The sequence below is a fragment of the Agelaius phoeniceus genome, chromosome 5 (assembly GCF_051311805.1).
Source record: "Agelaius phoeniceus isolate bAgePho1 chromosome 5, bAgePho1.hap1, whole genome shotgun sequence".
Classification (NCBI taxonomy): domain Eukaryota; kingdom Metazoa; phylum Chordata; class Aves; order Passeriformes; family Icteridae; genus Agelaius; species Agelaius phoeniceus.
This window is the reverse complement of record NC_135269.1, coordinates 60169778-60195785: the sequence shown is the minus strand read 5'-3', so window position 1 is coordinate 60195785 and position 26008 is coordinate 60169778. Positions and strand designations below refer to the sequence as shown.

The 26008-nt window shown below is 36.7% G+C and overlaps 1 protein-coding gene across 3 annotated transcripts in view; it reads left to right on the top strand.

Annotated features, from left to right (window-relative positions):
• The window catches only part of KMT2E (lysine methyltransferase 2E (inactive)), a 55920-nt gene that overhangs the window by 8451 nt on the left and 21461 nt on the right, over positions 1-26008 (top strand). For 2 of the 3 annotated variants that reach the window (XM_054632425.2, XM_077179108.1), the window contains exons 2-9: positions 594-650; positions 10014-10198; positions 16837-16948; positions 17343-17572; positions 19205-19285; positions 19432-19490; positions 23619-23791; positions 24801-24839. In XM_054632425.2, the coding sequence (XP_054488400.2) occupies positions 10128-10198; positions 16837-16948; positions 17343-17572; positions 19205-19285; positions 19432-19490; positions 23619-23791; positions 24801-24839 (765 nt within the window). In that variant the 5' untranslated portion in view covers positions 594-650; positions 10014-10127. The remainder of the gene's footprint in view (positions 1-593; positions 651-10013; positions 10199-16836; positions 16949-17342; positions 17573-19204; positions 19286-19431; positions 19491-23618; positions 23792-24800; positions 24840-26008) is intronic. The other variant, XM_054632424.2, reaches the window with a different exon arrangement.

The window sequence follows — 26008 nt, the reverse complement described above, 5'->3', positions numbered from 1 at the left end:
CAGCTTTTTATCATTTTGTGCTAGATGGAGAAATACTCATTTGCAGTAAAATAGCTGATGCAAAAAAATTACATAAAGCAGAGATATTTTTTCTGGCAAACTACTTTATTAGTGTTCCTAGTCTTTGAATTTTTCTTTAAAGCATTTTACATTTTTCAGTGATAGACTATAACAGGCTAATGTTAGGTAGATAATATATACTTCTCCAGGCAATATGCAATATTGCTATGAAAAAATAATTTTACACCTCTTCATGGGCTGTAGTTGTTTTGTATTTTACAGTTCCTTGGCTCTCCAGCTCAAATAATTGATGGTTTTTGAATGGCTAGGACTTTTTTTGTGTAATTTATTTTCAGAAGTATAGCAGATGTTTAGTAAACTTACTGACATCAAGCAATTGGCAGTTAATTTTCAATCCTGGGTGCTGAGTTCTGCAAATAGAAAACCTAAAATCTGTAAGGATGGTGTGTGTTAGTATATCTCTGTTTACTGTTTCTTTGATCGATTCCTGTTCAATAAACTAACCCTTATTCTCTCTGTAACTGCTTTTACCTTTATTTCCCTTCTACCACTCATTCTTTTTCTCTTCCTAGTCCCCTATTTTGTCTAACTTCCACTGAGAGAAGAAAAGGAGTGAAGAGAGAGAAGAGGTAAGGTCAAGCCTTGATGTTTAAGGGACGAGCATAAATATTTGAGGAAGAGACCTTGCTTTCACTCACAGGAGTAAGCAAGAGCAGCACTACTAGCAGGACCAGCTAGTAAAGGCAATAAGTCCAGTGGAAAGCAGCTTTGGTGTGTAGCAGAGGCTTGGCTAAACTGGCAGACTGACTCTTGCTTTGTGCTCACAAGTGGGGCTTGCTTTGTGCAGGCTGGAGTCTGTGTAGTGCATACTATCACCTGTGTACCAGTGAAAACCTTGTGGCATGATGGAAACTCAAATTTTTTATGCATAGATCTTGGATACCATGAAGGAGGCAGGGGTTTTTATTTCCCTGTTTTAGATACTAAAGTCTGACCAATTCATAAAGTTTGGCTGTCATTCCAAACGTGACTGTGGTCTTTATGGAATGTAAAATCCTGCATTTGTCTCAGGGTGTTCCTAAGCTGAAACAGGTTGCCCAGAGAAGTTGTGGACGTCCCATCACTGGAAGTGTTGAAGCCCAGGTTGGATGGGGACCCTGAGCAACCTGGTGTCCCTGCCTACAGCAGGGATGTTGGAACTGGATCATCTTTCAGGTCACTTCAAACCCAAGCCATTCTGTGATTCTGTGCTAGTAAATTGTGCTTATTGGCACTATTTTAAAAGCATAGTTGGAGGAGGAGTCTTACTTTGTAGTTGGTTGTAATAAGAGTGTTTCTTAAATAAGTTGGTCTAATGATTAAGTTGTCAGTACAACCAATGTGATAAAACAGAAGTTTGACAGGGCTGGGAACTTAGTAGCCTTGAGCTCTCTGAAGCTTTCTGAAAATCCAAAAGGAGGTGGGGGCAGCTATGAGCAGTGTCCTGTGAGAAACAGGGAGAGGAAGCATAATGATTTTAGCCATTATCTGTCATGTGTGACTTCAAACCAGCCATTGCAAGTACTTTTTTGGGGTTTTGCCTGTCTGACAGGGTACATGAGAAAGGTTAGATGGACATGAGTACTGACAATGTGTAGGTGACCCTGAACAGCATAGGGGAGGATATTGAGGGGCTTGTGAGGCTAGAAGCAGTTAATATTGTGATGAGGAAGAAGATAGTGCTCAGAGGGATATAGAGAGGATTAAGTAAGTGGGAATGTTTGAGCACATGCTCCAAATACCAGATTTCTTCTAGAACAAGTTGTTTCTTCTATATGATTTGCAGGACTTGGTCTTAATTGGTCTTAATTTGTATATTTGAGTGTACCTACTGTGTCTTATTTTTCCTACTCCCCTTTTTTTGTTTCAGCACAAATTAGAAGTAAGTGAAGTTATCTGTTAGGTTACCATAGAAAGCAGCGAACAGTAGCAAAGGTCTGAATTTGGACTTGCAGTTGTTTCTAAGTCTGTGCAGTTCTTACTGCACTTGTGTAACATCTGGAAGTTGGATATCCATCCTGATCTCTTAGGAAATCGGTACAGTTATGGAGCATGCTAGGGGAAACAGAGAAAACTTCCTTGTATGTAAATTAGTCATTTATTCATGTATTCTGCTTCTAGGTCTGATTAAAGGCATGTTACCTCCTGAGAGACAGCAATGAATAAATATTGATTACTTTATACATTTATTTTATGGTATGTGTATATATGCTGCTTATTTTTTCCATATTTGTGTGGTGATACAAGTATATACATATATACACGTACACAGTAGAGTTTATTATTTGAATGATACCTAGAGTGTACCATTAAAATGCCAGTGTCTCTTGCTAATTTTAAAAATAATCTCATTTCTTGTTAGACTTGTATGCTCAGAGCAGTAGTAGAAAGCAGCAGTTTAGAAAAGCATGATTTTATTTAATGAAATCTTCTTTAAATCTTCCCTCTTAGTCCATTTCAATTAAAAAGAAAGTTAAAAAATCAAACAAACCCAATAAACAAACAGACCCCAACACACACCTCCCAAACCAAAAACAAACAAAAAAATTCCAAAGGAGGGAAAAACCTGTAGGTAGGAAAGCCAAGTAGTAAAGCTTAGTTTGTTGGCCTTGTGACAGTTCAGGACATCAGTTTTCACTCTGTGTTTGTGGAGTCTGACAAACCATTGACAGTTGCATTTTTAGTTAGATTTCTGGTGTATAGATTGTGCTAGGGCATAGGTGTATCAACTTTCTTGTGGATTTCTTGTGGTCAAGGGTGGTTCCCATGACCATGCGTTAAAATTATTGGCCTGTAAATCTGAAGGAAAGTATGACAAGAATTGCTTTTGCTCATGATTGCAAAATGTGTGTACACACATGATGTAATTGGAGGGAGGAGGAGAATGTTTAGATTGCATTCTCAATAAATGCAGCTCATGCATAGAAGATGCATGGTGAGGTAATAAAATGCAGTAAAACAGAATCCTAACTTTTGGTCATCTACCACCTGAGATGACTTTGTATAAACAGGTAACAGTAAGATATGCAGGAGTCAGCAGAGGTCTGAAAGCAGTAATACAATCTTGGAAATCTTTGCATCTTGACTGAAAGACCTTATTGATATGGGAAACAGTAATTGGTTTTGTAGTGGTCCTTTGTAACTTGGGAATTAACCTGGACTCACAGTAGTGTGAATTTTCTACTGGGGGCAAATGGAAATTAAGAGTAGAACACTTGTACATTCAAATTGACTTGGAAGTTACAACCAGGTTAGCATTGTGTGCTGGTTAAACTGAAAGGTGTTGCTTGTGTTTGTGTGTTTTAACACTGATTTATTTTTTATCTGTAAATCTTGTAACTCTTCTTCCTTGGTCAGTGCTTGAGTGGAAAATGAACTGTTTCAGCAATTTCATTTGTTGCTTCAAGTTGACTCCCTTAAGATTCATACACATCTCATGAAAATGAGCCTTCATATATACTGTGTCTATTGTGATACTTAATATTGCTCCAGGAAATGGTTATTAATTTCTTGCCTGGATTTAAAGGTGTGAGGGAAGGGGTTTACCAGTACTCAGAGTTGAGCAAAAGGGAGCCTCTTCTGTGCTTGTGTTGAGGGGAAATAAGCTCTTCATAAGCATGAGGTGAGCTAGGTGAACTGTCCATTGCTGGGTAAATTGGAAAACAATGAAACTTTTTAGGTGTTGGAGTGGGGGGACTGACAATTATTCCTGGCCATTTCAGTTACTCTATTTACTACATATGGGAAAGTTACCACTTTCACCTTTTATGTATTTTGTAATGCACATTTCAAGTTACATAATTTTGCTATTAAGGAAAGATAGTTGTCATGTGTAGATAGGTTAGAAGGTTTTGATTAATTTTTCTTCAACTCTAGTTGTGTGGATTTTGTATATAGACCTTGCAAAAGTAGAGTATAGAGATGGTAATTTGGTTAGTGTATAAATACTTCTGTAGTGACATGAGTTAAGGACTTCATGGTGAAGTTGTATGCATCAGTAGAAAATCTAAATAATTATTTATCTTAAACCAGCACTGTTGCATCTAATGAAATAGCCTTGACTATAAGCTAATTAGAATTAGGTTTTTCTCCTTAAACCTCTGTGTTTAGGAAGATCCTGGTAATTCTCTTTGCAGAGCCATTCTGTGATGAAATCTCCCAAATCTTGAAACATCTAAACCGTCTAATAACTGTTTTTTTATCTTGTAATTGTTGATGGGTGATAACTGCAGAGAAAAATGTTGAAGAACTTTACATGTATACAAAATTCATAAAAACAGGAACAAAAAGATTTCGTGTTTTTGTAATGCCTAGTGATGTGAGAAACTTGAACTGATCTAGCAATCCATGTACTTAAGTTAATGTAGTCTTCTGTGTATGTGGGGAAATTCTTATATTTGAGATAGGATATAATTTAACTGTAGCTTAATTCATTGTTCCACTTACATCCCTTTATGAATTAGAAAACAAATGTTAAGTTTCAAGTTGCTTTGAATCTGTTCCTAACATCTATAGTAAATGTATTTTTTCTAACTTCTGTATACTTTTTGTATTTGTCACATGACAATAGAATCTGGAAATTGTTCATGGAAAGGAAAAAACAAGGAACAGGGACACTGTCTGTAAAAAGTTGTCAGATGTGAAGAAGACTTAGCAGAAACAGCTTTTATTAATATTTTTTCCTCTTTGGTTTTTGTAGTATTAGATGTAAACATTGTTAAAAAAAACCCCAACAAACTAGAAACCCTCATCATATTGTAATAATAATGTTACTGTAAGTATTACAAGTAGTAATGCTGTCTTGATATGTTAATGTCTCTTTAGGATTTTTTTTTTTTTACTTGTTTAAGACAAGTAAATTGTTAATGGTGTTGCCACCATCTCTTACTGATTTTTATGAAAAGTTTTGTATGTGCATCTAGATGAGAACTTTAATATTCTTAAGCATACAGTATAGGGTCTAACAGGTTTAACACCACTGGTGTAATTTCAGGAGATCACACCCTTACCTTCTGATTGAAAAGCTGAGCTGTCTATATTTGGGGGTTTCTCCTCCTTTGTGTACCAGTGGCAAAGTTAAATTTTTTCTCCTGATGTGACACAAGTGATCTTAGTAGGACATGAGAGAAAGGAAACCTGTAGTCTCTTCTAGACCACAGAATAATGTTCTTTTAGTGGAATACCTCAGGGATAAGGTATGAGTTATTTCCTGTTCTTTAAAGCATAAATTGTGTTCTCTGTACAAAGCCACAGAGATTAATATTTTGGAATGTATTGCGCTCTTATACTTCTGGTTTTGAGTACAATTAATTTATACAAAAAAGGGTCCTGGTGTCATAAACAAAATGGATCATAAGGAGTATGGTGAGGCTTCAGGTATTTTAGACTTGATGCAGCTGTTGAGTCAAAAAGCTCCTGTGTATTCTCTAGAGACAAAGAGAAGTGCCATTAAAAGTGTAAATCAGTATGAGTGAATGGTGAAGTGTGATGGGTGTGAAGAGGTTGATCTTGCACAAAATAAATGTTTTAACCAGAAATTTGTCTGGGTTTTAAGATGAACGTTTTATTGTTAGGGCAAGATAAACTTTTTACTGCAACTAAATAAAAGCAAAATTTATTTGAATAAGGGGTGTTTTTTTCTCCTGTAATAAAGCTGTAGGGTGATTATGAGAAAATTTGGTGATTTAAGAAATTGCCAAAATGCTTTCAGAGCTTAGAGTGTACTATTACTAATGGAGTAGACTATAACAAAAGTGTTGTTAATTAAGGTACAATAGATTGAGCCACTTTGCCCAGTAAAGAGCTGATCAGTGAACTTTGGACTAGCAGTTTTTATATGGTAGCTTTTAACTCTGTGACCCTGAAATTAACTGGAATAACCAGTGTGGTCTTCCTGTCTTTCAAATTCATGTACTGCTTGAAGAAAGACTTTCTTAAACAGTAAGTTGTAGAAATGAATGTACCTATGAAAACAGTTTCTTAAAGGCCATGGATGACAGTTTGTCAGAGTTCTGAAAGAATAATTACTTGAAATAGATGGATACTTGCAGGAGTTGGAAAGTACCAAATCATGACAGCAGATAGTATTTTATGACTCATCTAAAATACCAAGCTTCAAAGGATAAGCAATCTCTTCATAGATAAAATTCCCCAGTGGTTGTGATATTTTCTTTCTGAACTTATAAAAATACTGGGAATATTAGTGTGTCATGACAATGCTTCTGATTCTGACATGATGGAAAAAATATTATTTTCCATCATTCCAAATTTAACATCACTGTAGGGATCATAATTGGATGGCCTATATATAAGGTCACAGTTTTGTTTAATAAGTGGGTGTAGTGTTATTAATTTATCCTAGATCTCCCCCCACTCTCATTACAGGCATTTGTTGAGGATGGCTACTCATAAATAATGAGCAGTGTTTGTTTGAATTAACTTGGCCATGTAGGTATTGCAAGCCAGTGACTGCCTTCATTCTTCCATACTGAACTATAGGCAAAGGAAAAGCTTTAGGGACTTCTGTGGATGTGATGAAGGAGGTGGTAAAAACCAGTGAGTTAGTATTGCAATCATATTCCACTTCTTTTAGAGAAAACATCTGTTTAATGCTCTTCAGGCAAAAAAAATCTTGATTCCTCAAGTTTCTGACCTTACTCAGTGTAGATCAGGTTATTAGAATTTTTTCCTGAATTCTGACATAGCTGTATTTGAATAACTTGCCATGGGGCAGGAAGTTGGTTTTGGTTGAGTCTCCCCCTTTTTTTGTTCTTTTTTTGTTTGGTTGGTTTTTTTGGTGGTTTTTTTTTTTTTTGTTTTGTTTTGTTTTGTTTTGTTTTTGGGGGGGGGGTTGTTTTTTTTTTGTTGTTGCTGTTGTTGTTGTTTTTCTTGTTTGGTTTTTTTTAGTGTGAATGGTGGTGTATTTGCATTGTCATGAATGGGAATATGCATTAGCCATTGATTTTCAATCTATATGTAGCTATAAATCATGCATAGCTCTTCTTTTTCTGCATTACATTTTAAAAAAGCCCCCAATATCACTTGATTATCAGATTTGGTAAGTAGATCTCTGTGTTGATAGTGGAGGTCACTTGAATTTATGGTGATTGGGTATTCTCAGTTGTTTTATGTAAGTTTGGAGATGTCACAGCCCATGAGACAGCTTTGTAAATGTGTTCCTCACTTCCATCAGTCTCCAGGGCATTTTTGCCTGGTTATTTTACAGCTGATGCTCTAACTGGTCAGAAGTGTTTAAAGAAAATGTTTTAAGGAAAACCACAGCACCAACAAAATCAAGTTTAAGTGCAAGAAACACCTTTTTAAGTGAGGATCTTGATGCCAGACAATGTTGTCTAATATGTCTTTTAGACCTACATTGAACCACTAAAGCTGTTTTATAAGAATTACCTAATAAGAGGCATAAAGTAAAAGCTCCATTCTGCTGATGATTTGGTAGCCTAGGTCACACTGCAGGGGGTACTGGAGCAGCAATTAACCCTGGCCTAGCTGATTTACCTGGATTTAGAGAATTCATGGTTTCTTTAAAGTTATTGGGTAAATTTTTTACTTTTTCGGAAGACGGGGACTAAATGGTGAGTTGATGTTTCCTTTAAGTTGTAGGTACAGCCAGTTCAGGATTCTGCCCTATGAGTAGAGTTAGCTATATGGTGGGAAAATGAGTGCTCACTTAAACTGTTAGATGGGTTTATGGTTTTTTCAACCCTTCTACTGAAAATATTCTATACCTGCTTTTGATTCAACATATTTTTCTTGAAAATAATATATTTTTTCTTAATTTTTTTTGCATAGCTAGTGATGCAGTTTGTTACTTGTGGTATTTAGTAAGAAAACATCAGTATTTAAATGAGGAAAGCAAAATATTCTAATGGCTACTTGGCCCAATAACTTTCTAGCTCATTGTATTTGGTGTCTCACATAATAGGACCAAATCACATCTTTTGCTGTCTAAGAGAGTGAACTAGCTGTAGGTTTAGGCACTTCAGACATCTTGGCATGTTCTTAAGTTAATTGCCAATCTTCACTAGTGTTAAAAAATGTAGGAAGTTAGATGAAGACTTGCTGCCATCTCATACTTTAGAGATGTCTTGTACATGTCACTTTGTCATCTTGAAGGTGCTGACCTAATCAGTAAAAGAAGACAATTCAGATTCACTTCACAGTATTTTTTTATCTGAAGTCCATTTCTCACCGGGGGCTTGCTGGATTCTACACCTGGAATGGGGCAACTGTGGATGTATGGACAGACTGAGAATGAGAGGCTGGGAAGCAGCAAGGGACCTGGGGGCTCCTGGTCCTGACTAGCTGAACATGAGCCAGCAGTGCCCTGGCAGCCTGGAGGGCCACCCATGTCCAGGGGCCATCAGGCACAGCAGCACCAGCTGGGCAAGGGAGGGGATTGTCCTGCTCTGCTCTGCACTGGGGTGGCCTCATCTCGAGTGCTGGGGGCAGGTTTGGGCCCCACAATATAGAAAAGACATGGAACTATTAGAGAGTGCCCAAAGGTGGTGAAGGACCTTGAGGAGAAGCTGTATAAGGAGTGGCTGAGGTCACTGGGTCTGTTCAGCCCGGAGGAGACTGAGGGGAGACCTCACTGCAATTACAACTCCCTCATGAGGGGAAGAGGAGGGACAGACCCTGATCTCTGCTCTGCAGTGACAGTGACAGGAGCTGAGGGAGTGGCCTGCAGTTGTGCTGGGGGAGGTTTAGGTTCAGCATTGGGAGAAGGTTCTTCCCCCAGAGGGTGGTTGGGCTCTGAACAGGCTCCCCAGGGCAGTGGTCACAGCCCCAGCCTGACAGAGCTCAAGCAACGTTTGGGCAGTGCTCTCAGGCACATGGGGTGACTCCTGGCAATGGTGCCATGCATGGCCAGGAGTTGGTCTTGATGATCCTGGTGGGTTCCTTCAAATTCAGCCCATTCTGTGATTCTGTGAAAATACATTGATCTCAAAAGTATTGTGCTCATGTAGACATCAAAGATACAACATTTTGTGGTATGAGAGGAGTGTCTTTATTAGGCACAGTATGTGCTTCATTGCAAAGTGGTTTGTGGTCTTGCAACTTTGACATTTTGGTAAGAGTTTGCAATTATTCATTATGTAACTACTGAAGATACTGGGCTATTTTACTTAAGTAACCTAGTCACATGTGTAAAATGTGGTCTATATGAGTGTATAAAAGTGCATTAATTTACTCATCTGTGAATAGCTGAGAGCTGTTCACATTTCTCTTGTACTTGGTTGGGCGTTCTGCCCTATGTAGTAAGGGAAGCAGGGGACTGGTAGTAACTGGCATACAGGTTGGATCCTACATTCACTCGTGTGAGTCAAGCAGATTGTAGTTTGCTCTACAGTTAAAAACTACTACTGATTGTTTTTATTTTACTCCTTTAAAAAACATCACTTCCAAAAGTGGCCCTGAATGGGCATAGTATCTTGTAATGGTGATTTATTAAAATGGAAGATGTTTCCTATCATTATGAATTACTAGAATTACTTTGTTTCTTAAAAAATACTACATAGCAGTTAAGACAGTAGGTGCAAAACAAAAGAGAGCAGTGCTGGCTAAGACTTAGTTGCAAATTCTCTAACTAGGTTTCTGTTGAAAGGTACAGTAACTGAGCTTTGACAACACAGGGCCAGTCTCTGGCGCTTCGCTGATTGTGCTGGGGTTTTTAATCACAAACTTGAATGATTGTCCATTTGTAATATATTCAAGTTCAGGTGTTAAGATCATCACACTCTTTAAAGAAGTTTCTTTGCAGTTAATTTTAGAGAAGATTGAATCTTCTCCTTTTGTTTGTGTAAAATACAACTAGCAAAGTAATTGTGACAGATATAAATGGCAAATTTTAAAAATAAATATGTGATGTAAAATTGCCTGGGTTTAGAATGAACTGACTTAATCTCATGCATGTTGTGTTTTGTTTTTGACAGGGTTTGTGGATGCACTTAGATGTTTGCAATGAGCACTGTGGCTGGCATGCCCCAGTGTTTTGGATACCAATGCATAGGACTCCGTAGTAATCGAATTTATCAGAAACGAACGTCATGAGCATAGTGATCCCATTGGGGGTTGACACAGCAGATACTTCTTATTTGGAAATGGCTGCAGGCTCAGAGTAAGTATGTGAACATAATTTGTAAGTTCTCTTACCTATTTCTAATTATTTTAATTTTTCCTTCATGGCCATTTTTTGAATACAGTTGGAGAAAACTTAAAGAATTTCCTTAGTTTTGTTGAATTTTTAATTACTTAAATTAATAACTGTCACTTCATTCTTATGTCAGTTTCTTCCACTTTAGGGGGAGCAAAGGAGAGAAGCTAAATGTTTCTACAAATGCATGTTTTTCTTGCTTATCAGACTGACAAAGATGCTGATTAGTTTACTTCTCATACTTCAAATATTTTGTCATTTCAGTTTCATTTTTAAATACATGTAAAATTTTTTTTGATTTTGCACGTTAGATAAAATAACTTGATGCATTAAACTGCAAGAAAGTAGTAGTAATCAAGACAAGGGTGCATTTCTTAATGAAAATTGAAGGCCTAGCTGAAATACTAATACCATGTCTTCACAAAGTTATTTCTAATTGTAAAGCTAGTAGAAAATCATTTAGTAACTGTATAAAGGGTTACAAAAGAGCCAGTGAAATCATGCATTCAGTAAAGTCTGGCTTTGCACCAAATATTGTAGTGTAGTGAGTTTCTGGGTTTTGGGGGATGGGGAAGGTGACTTGGGGGTTTTTTTTTTTAGGGTTGGGGGGGAGCTGTGTTGTGCATGTGTGGTTTTTTGTGTTGTGGTTCTTTTCTGTTTTTCCCCCTAGTCTCCTGTACAGTATCAATGGGCTAAGGTTTAGGTATTGTTTATCTCTGACTGGATACATTTCTTGTCAAACAAACCTTCCTGTGTGTGTAGCACACAGAATGTTTAAGAAGCAAGTAGTTTTTCTTCCAAACTTTGAATGAAAGTTTTAGGAAAACTCTAGAACTGCTTTTTAAAAGAATGTTTCTCTACTGTGCTTCCAGGTGTATATGAAGCTATTCTAGGTTTGTGCCATTTATTTGAAGAGGACCAAGAATTTGCAATTCAAAATTTTTTGTTACAATTAATTTTTAAAGTTGTTTTATCTTTTCATATTATAAATGCTCTTAACCTTGGTGCAGAAAAATTAACTGTAGTGAACCATTCACATTTCTTTTAATTTTTTTTCCCCGTGCTTTTCTTTTATGTTTAGAGAGGGTCATGATTCCTGAGGTTGCTGACATTCCTTGCAGACACAGCATGTCATGCTGAAATTAAAATAAATAAATTTAGTTGTCAGTATAAACAAGATAGAGTTCACAGTCTGTTATTTGCTTGATACTGTGGCAGAGCGACCCAGTTAGGAGCTGCTTTTCTTCAGATGTTAAGTGGCTGTTACCACTTAGATTAATTCTTGTCATCTCTGCCGTACTCACACTGAAATGTGTGTAGTTGCATGATTGCTGTACGCTGATTTAAAAGCCATGTCACTGTCACAAGAAGTGTGACACAAAGGTGTGTCCCTAATCTCCCAGCTTACATGGTTGTAAACCCTTGCTATCACAATCTGTGTGGCTTACTCTTTGTTCTTGTACATTTTCTTCCAGAGGGGGTAGCATGTTGGATGTGGAGTGTATTAGTAACAGTCCTAGATGGTCTTTGAGCAAGTTCTGGGGTTTTCCCAGGAGGGAGGAGCTAGAATTTTTCCACTGTGACTGGCAGGTCGGATATTGCTTCATCAGTTGCTGAAGCATGAGCAAACACAAGAGTGGGGGAGTGGCAAACTTGATTATGCAGGAGAAGAAGCTTAGGGAAAAGCTCTTTGTGTAGTGCAGTCTCCTAGTGCTGAAAGATTTTTCCTTATGTTTTCAACCAAGGCATAAGCCTATGAAAAGAGGGGATATTTTATATGATTAATAGTTCCACATATTTTAATAATTGTAGCAAATAGCTGTGTGTGGAGTAGCCTACTAAGAGGTTTAAGGATCTTAAAAATTGGGTGAAGTAGTTTGTTTCTTATGTTACATGTACTTAAGTGGGGTCTCCAGATAGATCTTTGTGTCATTGTAGTCAAAACACACATGCTTGGCCTTTATGATCTTACTGCAAATGGGGACTTGTGACTTCTTAGTGGTAAGGTCCTTGTACTTGTAAGCAGAACAAGCCATTTCTGAAGGTTCAAAATACTCTTCCTGGCTTCAGAGAGTGCTTGTGTAGCTTAAAGCATAAGTATAAACTACACATTGGGAAATGCCATTGATGGTACTGCTTTTCTGGTTATAGCCATACATGTTTTTTAGGGAGAAGGCCTGTATAATAAACCTCAGAATCACAGTGTACAGATCACTGTACTGAGTTCAGTATCCAGGAGAAAACATTGGTGCAGTCTTCCATACAGATAGCATCGGGCCAGCCTGTACTTGTAGGGCCTGCTACAAGGTGCTTAGGTAGCAGAACCCACTCCCTGCTAGAGAAGCAGTCCTTGCTTCTTGGTGTCTAGCCTGTCAGATATCTTTGGTTAGATGAAGTGTCTTGAAATAGAAAATGTTTTTTCTCATACAAAATATATTGTGTTCTTTTGTCTGAGATGGCCTTCAGCTAGATACTGTTCAGGTGTGCTGGTACAAACAGAAAACAAACCTAAATTCCTTGAAAATTAGACCTATCAAACTGGATTGTGGAAGATGGATGTTGCTGAGAGGTTGCATTTGGAGTTCAGACAAATGTTCAGGAAGTACTCGTTGTGTGCTTAGCTCACCGCCTAAATGCTCCTGTCTTTGAGCATTTTAGTGAGATTTTCCTGAATATCTATATATTTATGGAAGTGGTTGATGGCCCCAAATTCTAACTGTGTTTTGGGTATTAGTCAAAAATTGTGTGCTGGTTTTTTTTTCTTTTCTTTTTTTTTTTTTTTTAATTTATTACTAAATGGTCAGAAACAAAACAATGTTTAAAAGGAGTGGAGTGAGGGAGATGACATTTTAGAGACGAATTGGCCTCCTTTGAATCATTGCAAGTTGATTTCCTTACTACAGGTTAACTAACTATAAAAGTGTAGTGACTGAGGCTTTGTAAATTAACTGGTCTCGGGTGTTGCTTTTAGTTTCTCACTAATGCCATCTACTGGCAACATGCAGAATATTTTGTTTCCATTTTAGATATGAACAGTAGGAAATGACTCAGAACATGAAGTTGTTTCACTTCCTAAATGAAAATTCTCTCAAGGCTTTTTTTTTTTTTTAATAGGGGCATCTTTGCGTTTTAAACTTATTTTAGAAAATATTATATTTCTGTTTTCAAGGCATAGGAATGTCTTAAATCACTGCCGCCCAAGAGCATGTGGAAAGCTGTTGTGTAGAGCTTTTTGTTTTGTTTCCTGTGAACATTTTGCACAGATTTGAATTGCTGACCACAATTTGCTGACCACAATGTTTAACAAGTATATATGATATTTTAGCAAAATATGGTCAGTTTATCACAGTGTTTGTTTAGTTAGGAAATAATATTAACATTTTGATCAAGCTTCATATATACTGTGTTGTAATACAAACACTGTAGTTTGGATGAAAACCAAAAATACAATAAATATCTTTTAGTTATGCAGTAAGACAGCAGTTGTTTGAGGTGAAGTTGAAAAATGTGGTATGATCAGAGGACTGACAGTCTTAGTACCTCAGTCTCTGACAGAATTGGCTGATGTCCAAAAATACAAGCAAGGAAAGCCTTACAGTGTGTTCACAGATCTGAATGCTGACGTCTTTTCCTCCTGAAACTTGCTTTCTGGGATGGCTGTAAGAATGCCAGTGGTGAAATGAGGGGGTGTTTGTCTGTAGTACAGTAGTTAGTTAGTGCCTTGCTGCTTGGGCCCCGGTACTTGAGCCCAAAAAAATGTAAAACTTGATTTTTAAATTAGGTACCATCTCATGCTTTAGTCATCTGTACAATTAAATATTTTGCCAAGAAGCATTTCTTCTCAAAGCTGTACAGTTCTGAGCTGCCTATTTCAGAAGAAGGGTTTGACTTTGAACAGACAGGAGTATAGAGGGCATCTTTTCTGTTTGAGGTCATGCACATGGTGGGCAAAACCAGGAGTGATAAGGAATTCAGTAACCTGTTTGTCAAAGTTGATTTTGTCTGTGGCTCTCTGGAAGAATGGTGCTCATTCTGTACTGTTTTATGGCACCTGTGTCACTTTCCTGTTGACTGTAAAGGAAATCTATGATGGTTATTTCTAGCTTAAGTGAATGCTCTTGGAGCTCCTTCCCATTGGTTTCTTCCCCACTTCCCCAGCCCAGTGCAGTGGGTAATTGGAGCAGTAACAGTTGCATTCAGAGCTCTAGTGAGCATCTGTTATAATTGAAGCTAGTGTCTGTGCCTGGATAAGTATTTAAAAAAGGTTTTACTGAAAGCTGATTGTGCTCCAGATTTTTTAATAGTTGCCTTTCTGTATCACTTGATTTTGCTCCCACCATTTTTCTGGTTTTCCTTGTTCAAGTAAAGATGTGACTTTTTCTTAGTAACATTGTTCTCTGAATCTGTTTTATGAGTGTTAAAACAGTTGGTGATAAATGAATGTTTCTTGAAGCTTTACACTTTTACTTCCCACTACTGTTATGCCTCTAAATATTAAATTTTGTTTTCTTAAATGGTTTGTAAATGGCTAGAGTAATAAGAAATGGATGTAGGGTGTTGTGTGTATTGTCTTGCCTCAAATCTTGAAAGGGACCTGGACTATCTTTTTGACTTCTGTAGTCAGATGATGAAATACACAACCTCTCTTTTTAGGACACTTTCATTCTGGTATCTTTCACTGAATGTTCCTGTGTTTAAGTAGCTGGTATTTAGGTCATAGTAATACTTATTTTTAATGAAGGAAACTCTTCTAAATTAATCCAGGATGGATTGTACCAGAATCCCCTCCTGCCTGTCCTTAGTAAGCCTTCCTGCTCTGAAAACAGAGTATTTTTCAGCAAGACCTAGCTTGAGCATTGAACACAGAGTGGATAAGAGTACCTGTGTATGCTGCTTGTCCCATTCAGGAAGTGGGGAGGAATAGCAGTAGAAGCAGTGCAGTGGTCAAGACATCCTTGTTCCTGGAGAAGCTAATTTGTGCCATAGTCATGATGGATGTGTAGCTATTGCCTCATTCACTGGCATTTTAGTTGGCTGGGTCATCACAAGAATTACAGAAAAGATGTGTGATTACTGCACAAAGGTGTTGTTAAATAGGTAAAAGCAAATTGGTTGGAAAGGGACAGTTTTTTCATCTTTTGTCTTTATTTTAGTCATGAGATTAAGTTCTAAGCTGTTTCTAGGAGCTAATTATAACAACCTCCAAATAAAATTGTATTTTCAAGTTGTGAAAGAGTGTAAGAGACTAACTGAGGATTTTCCTGCATTTATGAGGTAACAAAGAGCAAGTGCTGTCAGATTTGGTTTGTCTTATGCTAGTCAGAAGTTGTATTTTTAACGTTAGTACTTCACATGATTTTTGTGCTCACATGTTTGTTCACTCTCTCAAAAAAAGGCAGCTGATGACTGTTGGAGACCATAATCTTTGTAATTTTTTTTTCCTTTGGACTGTAGAAACTAAAGCCCTCCCTCAGAAGTGCTTTTAACTAGTTTCTTAAACAATTTTATCATTGGGGTAGTAACCTCACATGGGAAAAAGCTCTTAAGAAGAAATGGGCCACCAAACCCATTAGTAGGACACTTTCAAAGAGATGTGAAAATACCACATTTTTTTCAGAAAGTTAATGATTAATTATATCTTTTCAAAAAAGTAACAAATGTAGGTTTCTGGTGTCCTTTAAAAACAAACTAGTATTGCTTCATGGCACAGCAAAAAAGCCTCTATTAATGTGTAAGAAAACAATCCCATCAGTATCTGTTTTAATTTATAATTCAGAAACGCCAAGTTTATTTTAAAAATTAGCTCAAGGAATTAGTAAGATATGTGACAGGCAATAGAATTCAGACATAACAAAAATAAAATTAGAAAACTGAACCAGACCTGATTTGTAATGTGAATCAAGTCCACTTCAGTTCTAAATGTTGAAATTTCGTGGTGCCTTTTTTTTGTTTAAAAGAAACCCCACTTTAGTAACCTGGATTCATTTCTCTTAGTGTTATTAAATCATATGGTGCAACGAAAAAACTGCAAGTTATCTCAGTCATGCACACATGAACAACTGCTCGAGAAAGGCCATGAAGATATAATTTTTTTGTGCTCAAATAGATCTTCCTGTTCTAGTATTCCTTTATCTTTCTTGCTTTGTATTGTGGTTTAGTGCATATAAACCATAGTTTGTATATTGAAGAAGGCACTGCCTTTGATACAAAACCTTGTCTTGCAAATTGTTATCACCTTTTTTTTCTGTTTAAAAATAACAGAAAGTGCCTTGTTTAGATAATTAGCCGCAGTTAGATCCCCGCTTGTAGGAGCAGCCGGTGCGGTCGTGCCCCGCCAGTGCCGCTGCGTGTCGCTGCAGGGCTCGATGGCCGTGCAGCCCCCGGAATGCAGCCTCGGTCCTGGGGCCGGATTCCCTTCGGCAGCTCTTTTACCGCTCCGTGAGGGGGCCACGGGGGCTTGCGAGTTTGTAACTGCCCCCACATGCTGCTTTAAACGGAATCAGCAGGCAATTAATTAGAAGTTGTGCAGCAAGTACCTCCAATTTATTAACATAAATTACATAGTCATTGCATTTGTTCTTCTTCTGTCTTTTGCCTTGCAGACCAGAATCTGTAGAAGCTAGCCCTGTGGTAGTTGAAAAATCGAACAGTTATCCACACCAGTTGTATACCAGCGGCTCGCATTCACACAGTTACATTGGTTTGCCCTATGCAGTAAGTTTTGTGCAAAGTATTCTGTACCAAGTACATTATGTAAAAATATGCTGGTTTTATCTGGGAAAACTGATTCATGCTTATCTTTCTGTATCTTATTGGGAGTTGGGTAAGTTGGATAAAAATGGTCTATCAGAAGTCGAACATAGTGCACTTAAACGTACAACACAGTTGAGAAGTTAGAAAATAAGATTAAAGTGGGATATAAAATATAAATACAAAATTTAAAATATTTTAAATATATAAAATTGGGATATAAAAATATAAAATTTTAACCTTTTACTACAAAATTAAGAAGCCTGAAGTTCTTTGCCAAATGAATTCTTACATTTTGGCTTGAATAACCATCAGTGTATGAACATTTACGATAAATTACCTTTTCACAAAATTCTAGGACCATAACTATGGTGCTCGGCCTCCTCCAACGCCTCCAGCTTCTCCTCCTCCATCAGTGCTTATAAGCAAGAATGAAGTAGGCATATTTACCACTCCCAACTTCGATGAAACCTCCAGTGCTACTACCATCAGTACGTCAGAGGATGGAAGCTATGGAACAGATATTACCAGATGCATTTGTGGCTTTACACATGATGATGGATATATGATCTGTTGTGACAAATGCAGGTAATGCATATTAAAATAACTTAAAAAGTAAAAATTACTTAAGGCTGCACTGAAAGTAAATGTAACTAAATGGTGTTTTAATTACGATGAGTCACAAAAAATTTCCTTCCATCAAAAAAGTTCTTGAAGGTTGTGTGTTTTTCTAATAGGCAACATAGTCACTTAAGGCCAGTAATTATTTTATAATTTAATTCTGGTCAGTCTTGACTAGTCATGAATTTGGTCATGCCTTTGCTTGTACATTGCTGCTTAATAAGGGTATACCTTTTTTCCCTCTATAAAGAATGTCTGTGGTACTCTGTCCCAAGTTATTTGTTAGTAGGGTAAAATGAAGACCCAGGCATTACTTAATGTGCATGTACTGAGTAATAAAGCATCTTGGTCAATTATGTATATGTAAATCAAAGAACTTGAAGGATGCAAAATAATGTGAAAGAAACTTCTTGAGTATTGGTTTCTCTGTGCATGATCTTTCTGATTACTCTTCATTTCTCAAAGGATTTGGTTAATAAGTATGAAAAGACAGACTAACCTAGGTTCTTAGTGGAGAAGCTGAAGTTAAATGTTTAGACTTCTGAGTTTATGCTTAAGCACCTAAGTGATCGCAGTATAATAAGAGATTGCTTTTGAATACTTGGAATTGGAAAAATGAGAATATAAATTTTTAGAGCTGATACACTTAACAGGAGAAAACAAATGTTATGTTTCTACTCAATATTAGCCTGTCTTTTTAAATTTGGTTAATGAATACTGCTGGATTTGTTAGATCTTTGTGTATTTATAAAACAATAGTTATAGCTAGTTAAAATATTGAGCTCCATTCTTCTCTCTGCTTATGTAACAAGCTTGTTAGTAATTTCTGATGGTCCTAAATTCTGATAATCTTGCTCATTATTTTGAAATGTATTAAGACGTTCTTCCAGCAGTGGAGTTGTAGGCAGTCACCAGTTAGGTAGTCTTTCTCCTTTGAAGAAGAGATTCTCTTCGAGGAGTTGTGAATTTACCACAACTCTTTCCAAGTGGGAAGATAACTATTTTTGTGTCCCTCATCCTTCTAGCTGTGTAGGGCTGAGTATAAACTACTGTTGTAGGTTAGACTTGAGTCTAGCAAGCAGTCTCTTCCCTGACTCTGGGAAGAAGTTAAAGCTCAAGATTTCTTTGCTGTGCAACCGTACTACCAGTTTATAACAGGGTGTATAAAAATGTTTATTTATTTTTCTCTTAAAATAGATAAGGAAATCAAACTGTATCTCAGTGTATATTTCTCTAGATAGAAATATTTTATGTACCCATTTCTAAAAGGGAATTGAATCCTTTTGTTTAAAACCAAACCACTTGTTGCTATGTAAAACATAAGTCTTGTTACTGAGGGTATTTGTCTCTATCTTGTTCTCTGTTGTGATAATTTACCATTTTATTTCTGATGTTGGAGAAAAATTTCCAAGAGAGAAGACGAGTCACCTAGCAGAGTGGTGGCAAAGATAGTGATTGAGATGTAGTTTTAAGCAGTATTGAATTTGAGTAAAGATGACAGTGAAAAAAAAAAAGAGCAGCTTACTTTCTCTATGTATTGTGCATGCAATTTTTTACATTGTTCTTTAAAGTTGGGATTTTGTTTTGATCTTTTCATAGTGTCTGGCAGCACATTGACTGCATGGGGATTGACAGACAGCATATTCCTGACATATATCTGTGTGAACGTTGCCAACCCAGGTGAGCAGTTTGGTTGATTTTGAACTCTAAAAGAGAATGGAACAGTGCACAACTGGTATTTTTCTAAGTATCCGAACATTTAGTTACTTTACTGTTTATTCTGTAATAGTAAATGGGAAATGTGCTGATTTATTTTCTAATTTCAGGAGTTTAGATAAAGAAAGAGCAGTGCTGTTGCAACGAAGGAAACGGGAAAATATGTCAGGTGAGTAAAATGTAAAGCTCTTTTCTTAGTAAAAGTGATAAAATAAGTATAAATTATATATAAAGACTTCAGAGCACATACATGGTTCCCATGGCTTTAAGAGCCTTCAGCATATAAGGTTCAGTAAATCAATGCCTTTTACTTGTTTGTATTTTTACCAAGATAACATAGTATCAGAATTGTTGTAGCTCCACCTGTTTTATGAATGGTTTTCAGCACTGTGGGTTTTTTATAGCAGTGCAGAATAATTCAATCTGTTCAATAGTGTTTCAGTTTCTTAATAAGTAATGTTGCTTTTAGAATAACTCCTTTAACTAAGGTGCTGAAAAGAAAGTGGAAAAGCTTTAAGTTTCTTCTCTTGGAATGAGAGGGTTTCTAAGTCTACTTTCATTCTGGAAAAAAGTTTCAGAGAGAAATCCTAATTCTTACATGTTGGATGTAGATTGGGTGTTCTGGTACGGCTCTGGAGTTTTTTGGACAATGGGAAAATTTGTTAAACCAAGTCAATACGATGTAGGTAATAACCATGTTTTGAGGGTTTTTTGCCTTTGATAACCAAAGTGTGTAGTGCAAGTACCCATTTCAGTCAGGTTATTTTATGCAAGTAGTTCTTGAACTTGTTCACAGGATTTCAAAAGTCATCTGGCCTAACTTGTCAGGAGTTCTGTCTGGCCATTACCAAAGCGTGTTGTAGAATTCTTGGTTGACAGCTGGTACTTTCAAGCTCTATTACAAAAGTAATAACTTGGGAGGAGGTCATCTCCTAAATGTAACATGTTTTACTTCCAGATCATGTCTCTGAAGTAGTGGAGTGTGTGTGTTTATTTTAAGATTTCTTTTAAAATTACCATGTAAATATGGTCCTGCTGTCCACTTGATCTGGCTTCTGAAAGTCAGAGAGGTGTGTGGCACAACTGTGCTTCTTGGTGCAGTTGACACTTGGTGTTGTCTGGTACTAATTGTCTAAATTCCTTTAAAGACGTTAATGACCTACTTACAAAGCCAGAGTCATTTTTTGTTTTGTCTGTTTTCATTTTAACAAAACCAAGCTTAATTTATACAGTTTTGGTTGACCTACTAGGTCAATCAAATTTAAACTGTAAAAATTTTTGGAATTGAAAATTATTTTTGTTAATTCTATTGAAATAGTAGAACAAGTAGATTTATAATTCATTTGGAGTTAATGAGTTCACTGACTGCTCTGATAATACTGTGAGGTTGGACTTGAATTTTCATAACGAATAGGGGAAGTTGGTGATCTGAGCTATATTTAAATAATCTCTTTGGATTTGCAGGCACACTATCTGATCATTTACTGTAAACTTAAGGGAGATTAAAAATCTTAGGAGGAGCTGATGAGATCTTACCTTTGAAGTTAGTGTTTAACCCTCCTCAGTCTTGATGATCAGTGTTCTAAATCTGTTACATGAATTCAGTAGGAAAGGAAATACTAAATGGTAAAGCCAAAGTATCAAAACAGTTGAAAAGAAAGGCCAGTTCTGGTTCTCTTTAATCTAAAATGTGATCAAAGTGCAGTATTGATTACTGTGATTTTTAATACATAATTTGAATGTCTGTGCTTACACCTCTTAATTTCCATTTAGCTTGGGTGAATATATTTTATGTTGACTGCTATACAGTTCAGTTGGACTTAGTGACTTTGGGTATAAACTGAGACCTGTGTGAGACTTCAGTAAAATGGGCCATTTTCACAGATGATTTCAAGTAGGAAGAGCAAAAGTGGCATCAGTTTGAATGGATCTTTTCAATGTTTTAGATACTCAACAGAAGCAGAATGTTACTTTTAACTTAATTATTAGTAATTTACAGGTGTTTGATAAAAGGTAGGACTGCATAATTTGGATGCTCTTTGATGAATAAGTCTGTATATATAGGGATTTTCAATTAAATATGAGAATTCTTTAGAGTAAAATGTTTTTGTCGTAAAGATTTCTGAAGAGTTGCTGGCTTAGCCTTTGGATGAAACACAGCTAATAGTGGGGAGAAAGTAGTAGATTGGTTAGTTTGCTTCAAGAAAAGAGCTTTTAATTGAACATTTCACATGATAGAAAATGGTGTGTGTTAAGCTTTTACGTGTAACCACATCATCCTTTTTTCTGGCAGTGTTCTTAGCCCATTCTTCTGGGTCCTGTGGTTGTACGAGGTGGTGTTGATTTTGTTTTCCTGGTACAAAAGTCCAGTTCTGGTGCAGCTCAATGTGCAGTGGATTACTGACTATGGTTCAGTGAACTGAGCACCTTTGTTAAGCCAGTACTCCCTCAGTTGTATACTGGATGTTTTGGGTTTTGCTGGGAGGTTTGGTTTGGGTTTTTTGGGGTTTTTTGTAAGATAAAATATCTAGATGTATAACAAGGATGTTGCTTCAAGCTGTTTGGTCTTGAAATTGACGCTGTCAAGATCACTTGCCTGCTTATGGGTAAACGAATCTGGGCCCAGAAGTTGTGAAATTTGGAAAGTTTGTGTCTTTGCTTCTGACTGCAAACTCAAGATCTCCCCTTAGTGTGCTTTACCAAGGCTCTTCAAAGTGAAAGCAGGTTATGTAGGTTAGAAGGGAGTGTCTCAAAACAACTCTGTGTAATTATATGTTCAGCTGAGGTAATTATTTTTTACAGTAAGTTAGAGCACAGTGTAGACAGCAATACTGAAATGTTGCTTCCCTAAGGAAGACAGTGTTTTGTGGGGTTTGGGGCAAGGGGAGAGATGTATGGCTGTGATGTCATGATTCTGTAGGCACTAGTGTATGGACTACAGACACTGACAATTTTAAGTTTCTATTCTGGGGTTTCTATTTCTCAGGCATTGGTTATTCTGCTATTTATTCTTCTTTGATTAGACGTTTCTTCTTTCCTTGTGCTTTTTATGCTCATTTAGAAAATATTCTCAGCAGAGATGTTAACAAATTCAGTAAACATCATCAATTCCTAGTTTATGAAATATAATTATGTGCCTGATAAGGTGTTCAAACGAATAACCATGATGGTAAGATGGGATTGTTTGCTATGCACAGAAGAATCCTGTTAAGGAATGTTGTGAGCAGGAAAAATCCAGAGTAACCAGAGTAGCTGGAGTTCTTTATTTAGTAAAGAAGGTTTTGAGAATTAGGACTGCTGAGTGCACTGATTAAAGCAACATCCTTCTGAGAGCAGAAGGAATGTTTTCTCTGCTCTCCTATTAAGTATTTGTAAAGCCTGCTTCTGTGCTGTATGAGAAAGTTTTGCTTAGTGTGAAGTGTATTTACTCAATGCAGAATATTTGGAAAAGCTGCTAAAAAATCTGAGAAGCCTGTACTGAGCACATGCAAACAACAGTCTCTTATCTGTGTGCATCATCTCTCTTCCAATCCTCCCCATCCTTCACAGCCTTTCATCTTGACAGAACTAGGGTAATCCTGTTTCAGGTCAGGATATGTGTTTGTCTGACATAAATGCTGATGTATGCTAGATTTCAGGCTTTGGCCTTTAGGTCTGTGAGAGCACAGCACAAAGAAAAAGTATCTGTCAGTTTATGTCTGATCATCTCTTTTCTCTTCCTGAGTAGCAGAATGTTACTGTTAGGGGATTTTGAGTACAAAAAGCTTTTGGCTAAATTGATGTATTAACCCTGAAAAAGGCACTTGACAGTGCAAATTGCAGCTGAAATAGTTGATTATGACTATGACATGTGATTAATTAATAGAGCTTCACAAGAAATGCTGGTCAGTCATTAATTTTAATCCCTTCCAGAATACAGCCATCTGAGAGAATCCAAATGCCGTGTTACAAGTAAAAGCTATATATAAGTGAATGTGTTAATAGATTTTTTTCTCTTTTTTGTTCTGGTTCTAATTTTCCTTAAAATGGAATATGGTCATTAATTCTATTCAAAGAATGGAATTACATCTGGTACCATTTGCTTACCTTGCATTATAAACCTGTCTTAATTACCAGTTTCTCATTGGTCCTTCATTTTCATGCTGTTGCAACTGTTGGTGAATTTTGCATATGAGTGTTTGGAGCATTTGTCATTATGAATTTTTGTGTTTTGGAAACAGATGTAGAGTAACTGGTGAGTGTTCTAGTGTTCTTTCTGCAGTACTTGATTATTTACAGAGTATTCTTTGTTTTAAAGATGGGGACACCAGTGCAACAGAGAGTGGTGATGAGGTTCCTGTGGAACTGTATACGGCTTATCAACACACACCAACGACAATTACTTTAACTGCTACAAGAGTTACAAAAGTCAATGATAAGAAGAGGAAAAAAAGTGGAGAGAAAGAACAGAACATAGCAAAATGTAAAAAAGTAAGTGAATGTAATTTCTCTTATTACTTTGTGTTATAAATTATAGCTATGTGACATTTCTTACCAAGAGACACTGATTTAAAAATCAGGCTATTTTACTACCTGGTTTCAGCTTGAAATATATTACTCTGCAGTAAATTATAGTCTTCCTGGGTACCTGACCCCCATGACTCCTCCTTATTTCAAGTTAATATATCCTGCCTGGGCATGGTCAGTTTTATAATTGAGGCAGAATCTCCCCACAGGAATTGCATTTACTGGACCATTTGAAATAGTTAGAGGTGATGCAGAACAAGCTTTGGGTTACCTGGAGAAGAATTCCTTGGAAGTCTTCATTTGTGGTGGTTTGAAGTACAGAAATGTTTGCCATCAGTTGTCCTGATGTGACTCCATTTATTTGAGTAGAAATTGTGTGGAAGTGTGCTGTGAGAAAGCTAGCTGCTAAACTAATTAGAATAAAAAAATAATGACATTATGCTGTTTAACTACGGATGTACAAACAGTATAATATGTGAAGACAAAACATTTGTGAAGTAAAGTACATGAAACTTCTTAAACAAGTGGTTTTTGTAGTTATTGTCCTTGGCTTGGATGAGAATTTTGTTCTTTAAAACTTCAAAGTCAGAATAAGTTATTGATGTCTTTTTTTGATATCTTTAGTAAAATGTTTCCTTTTGATTGAATAATTCTCAATACAAATCTATTGCCATGTATTCTTCTGTTACCTCTGATATTTTGGCTTGGATTCTGAAATTGTGGAGAATCAAGTTGTAATGTGAGAGAAAGGTAGAGATAGGTGACTACTCTGCACTTGGGTAGGAATGCTGAATGGTTTTTAGAATATATTTTGTGAGATGTAACCTCTTACCTTCTTGAGATTTCAGCATAGTTTGTTCTGTTGTTTTCATCTTGCATGTTTGATTGAAAAGTTGTTCATTAATAGGTTTTCAATTCCTTAAGAGATTTTGTATTTCCTCCAGTGAATATGAATATCTTAATTTTATTCCAGGCATTTCGAGAAGGATCCAGGAAGTCTTCAAGAGTAAAGGTAATGTGATTTTGTTTGGGTTTTGTTTCATACCTTAACTGTACGTTACTTTAAATAATAAGCATTGAGAGTATAATTGGGGCTATACACTAAGAACTACAATATTCTCTTCTTGGTAACTAATATATTATGTATCACAATGATTTTAAATTAAGGCATGAGCCCTACATCTTTGTCCTGCAAAATTAACTGAAATAATTAGTGCAAATTTTTATTTCAAGAGCCAGTGAATTAATTGGGGCTCTGTGTGCTATGCAAGGGAGTAAAATTGAGAGAACGCCTCATTTGAATTTAGCGGCTCCAGCTTTTCATAACTGTTTAGCAGTGACATAATGAAATAACTGTGTTGAATTTGAAAGTTAGTGGTTCTGCTAAGTTAGTGGTTCTGCTCTGTCAAACCTCCATCTACACCTGGTGGGACTCCTGTATATCTGGCAGGATTTTACTCACTGATACTGGCATAGTCTGAGGGAATTGTATTGGGATGTCTGCCTTGTAAGATTTAAATGTTACAGCAGTCTTTAAATTTTCTGTGACATAAAAATGTGCATGGTGTGAAAACTAGGTATTTCCATAGTTCATTCATGCTTGGAATATATAAATACAAGTGGGATGCAATTTATGCTTCAAATGTGTAAGATGTGCCTTGGGAACAGTGAAGACTGAATTGGGCAAGAAAAATCTCTAATTTTGTGGGGCTTTTTTAATATGGTGCTTGTAAGGTTCCATTGTTTTTTCATGGTTGTCTTAGCATCACTTTGAAATGCTGTTTGTGTGTATGGTTTTCTTCATGCACAAAAGAAATGTAACCAGGTAAATTGAATTGCTGAACTACTTGTGTTTTATTAATGTTTAATAGTGTCTCTGCTCAGGTGGATAGAAAAGGGAGCGTTGGCTGGCTGCTGCTGTCCGTAAGGAGCTTTGGTTGGCTGCAGCCTGGCTGCTGCTTGTGAGGTCTGGAGGTACAATGGCACTTTCTTTAAAAGTGAAAGGATCTGAAGCACTGCAGAAGGAAATTGTATAGTGAGGAGCAGATAAGGAGAGAAAAAATTTATGTGCAAAGCCTGTAGCATTAGAGTCACAACCTTAATGTAGCAGGTGTACGATTAGTAAAGTTTAGTAAGTTATGCAGCAGAAGAAAAGATACAGCATGATCTTTGAAGTTGAAA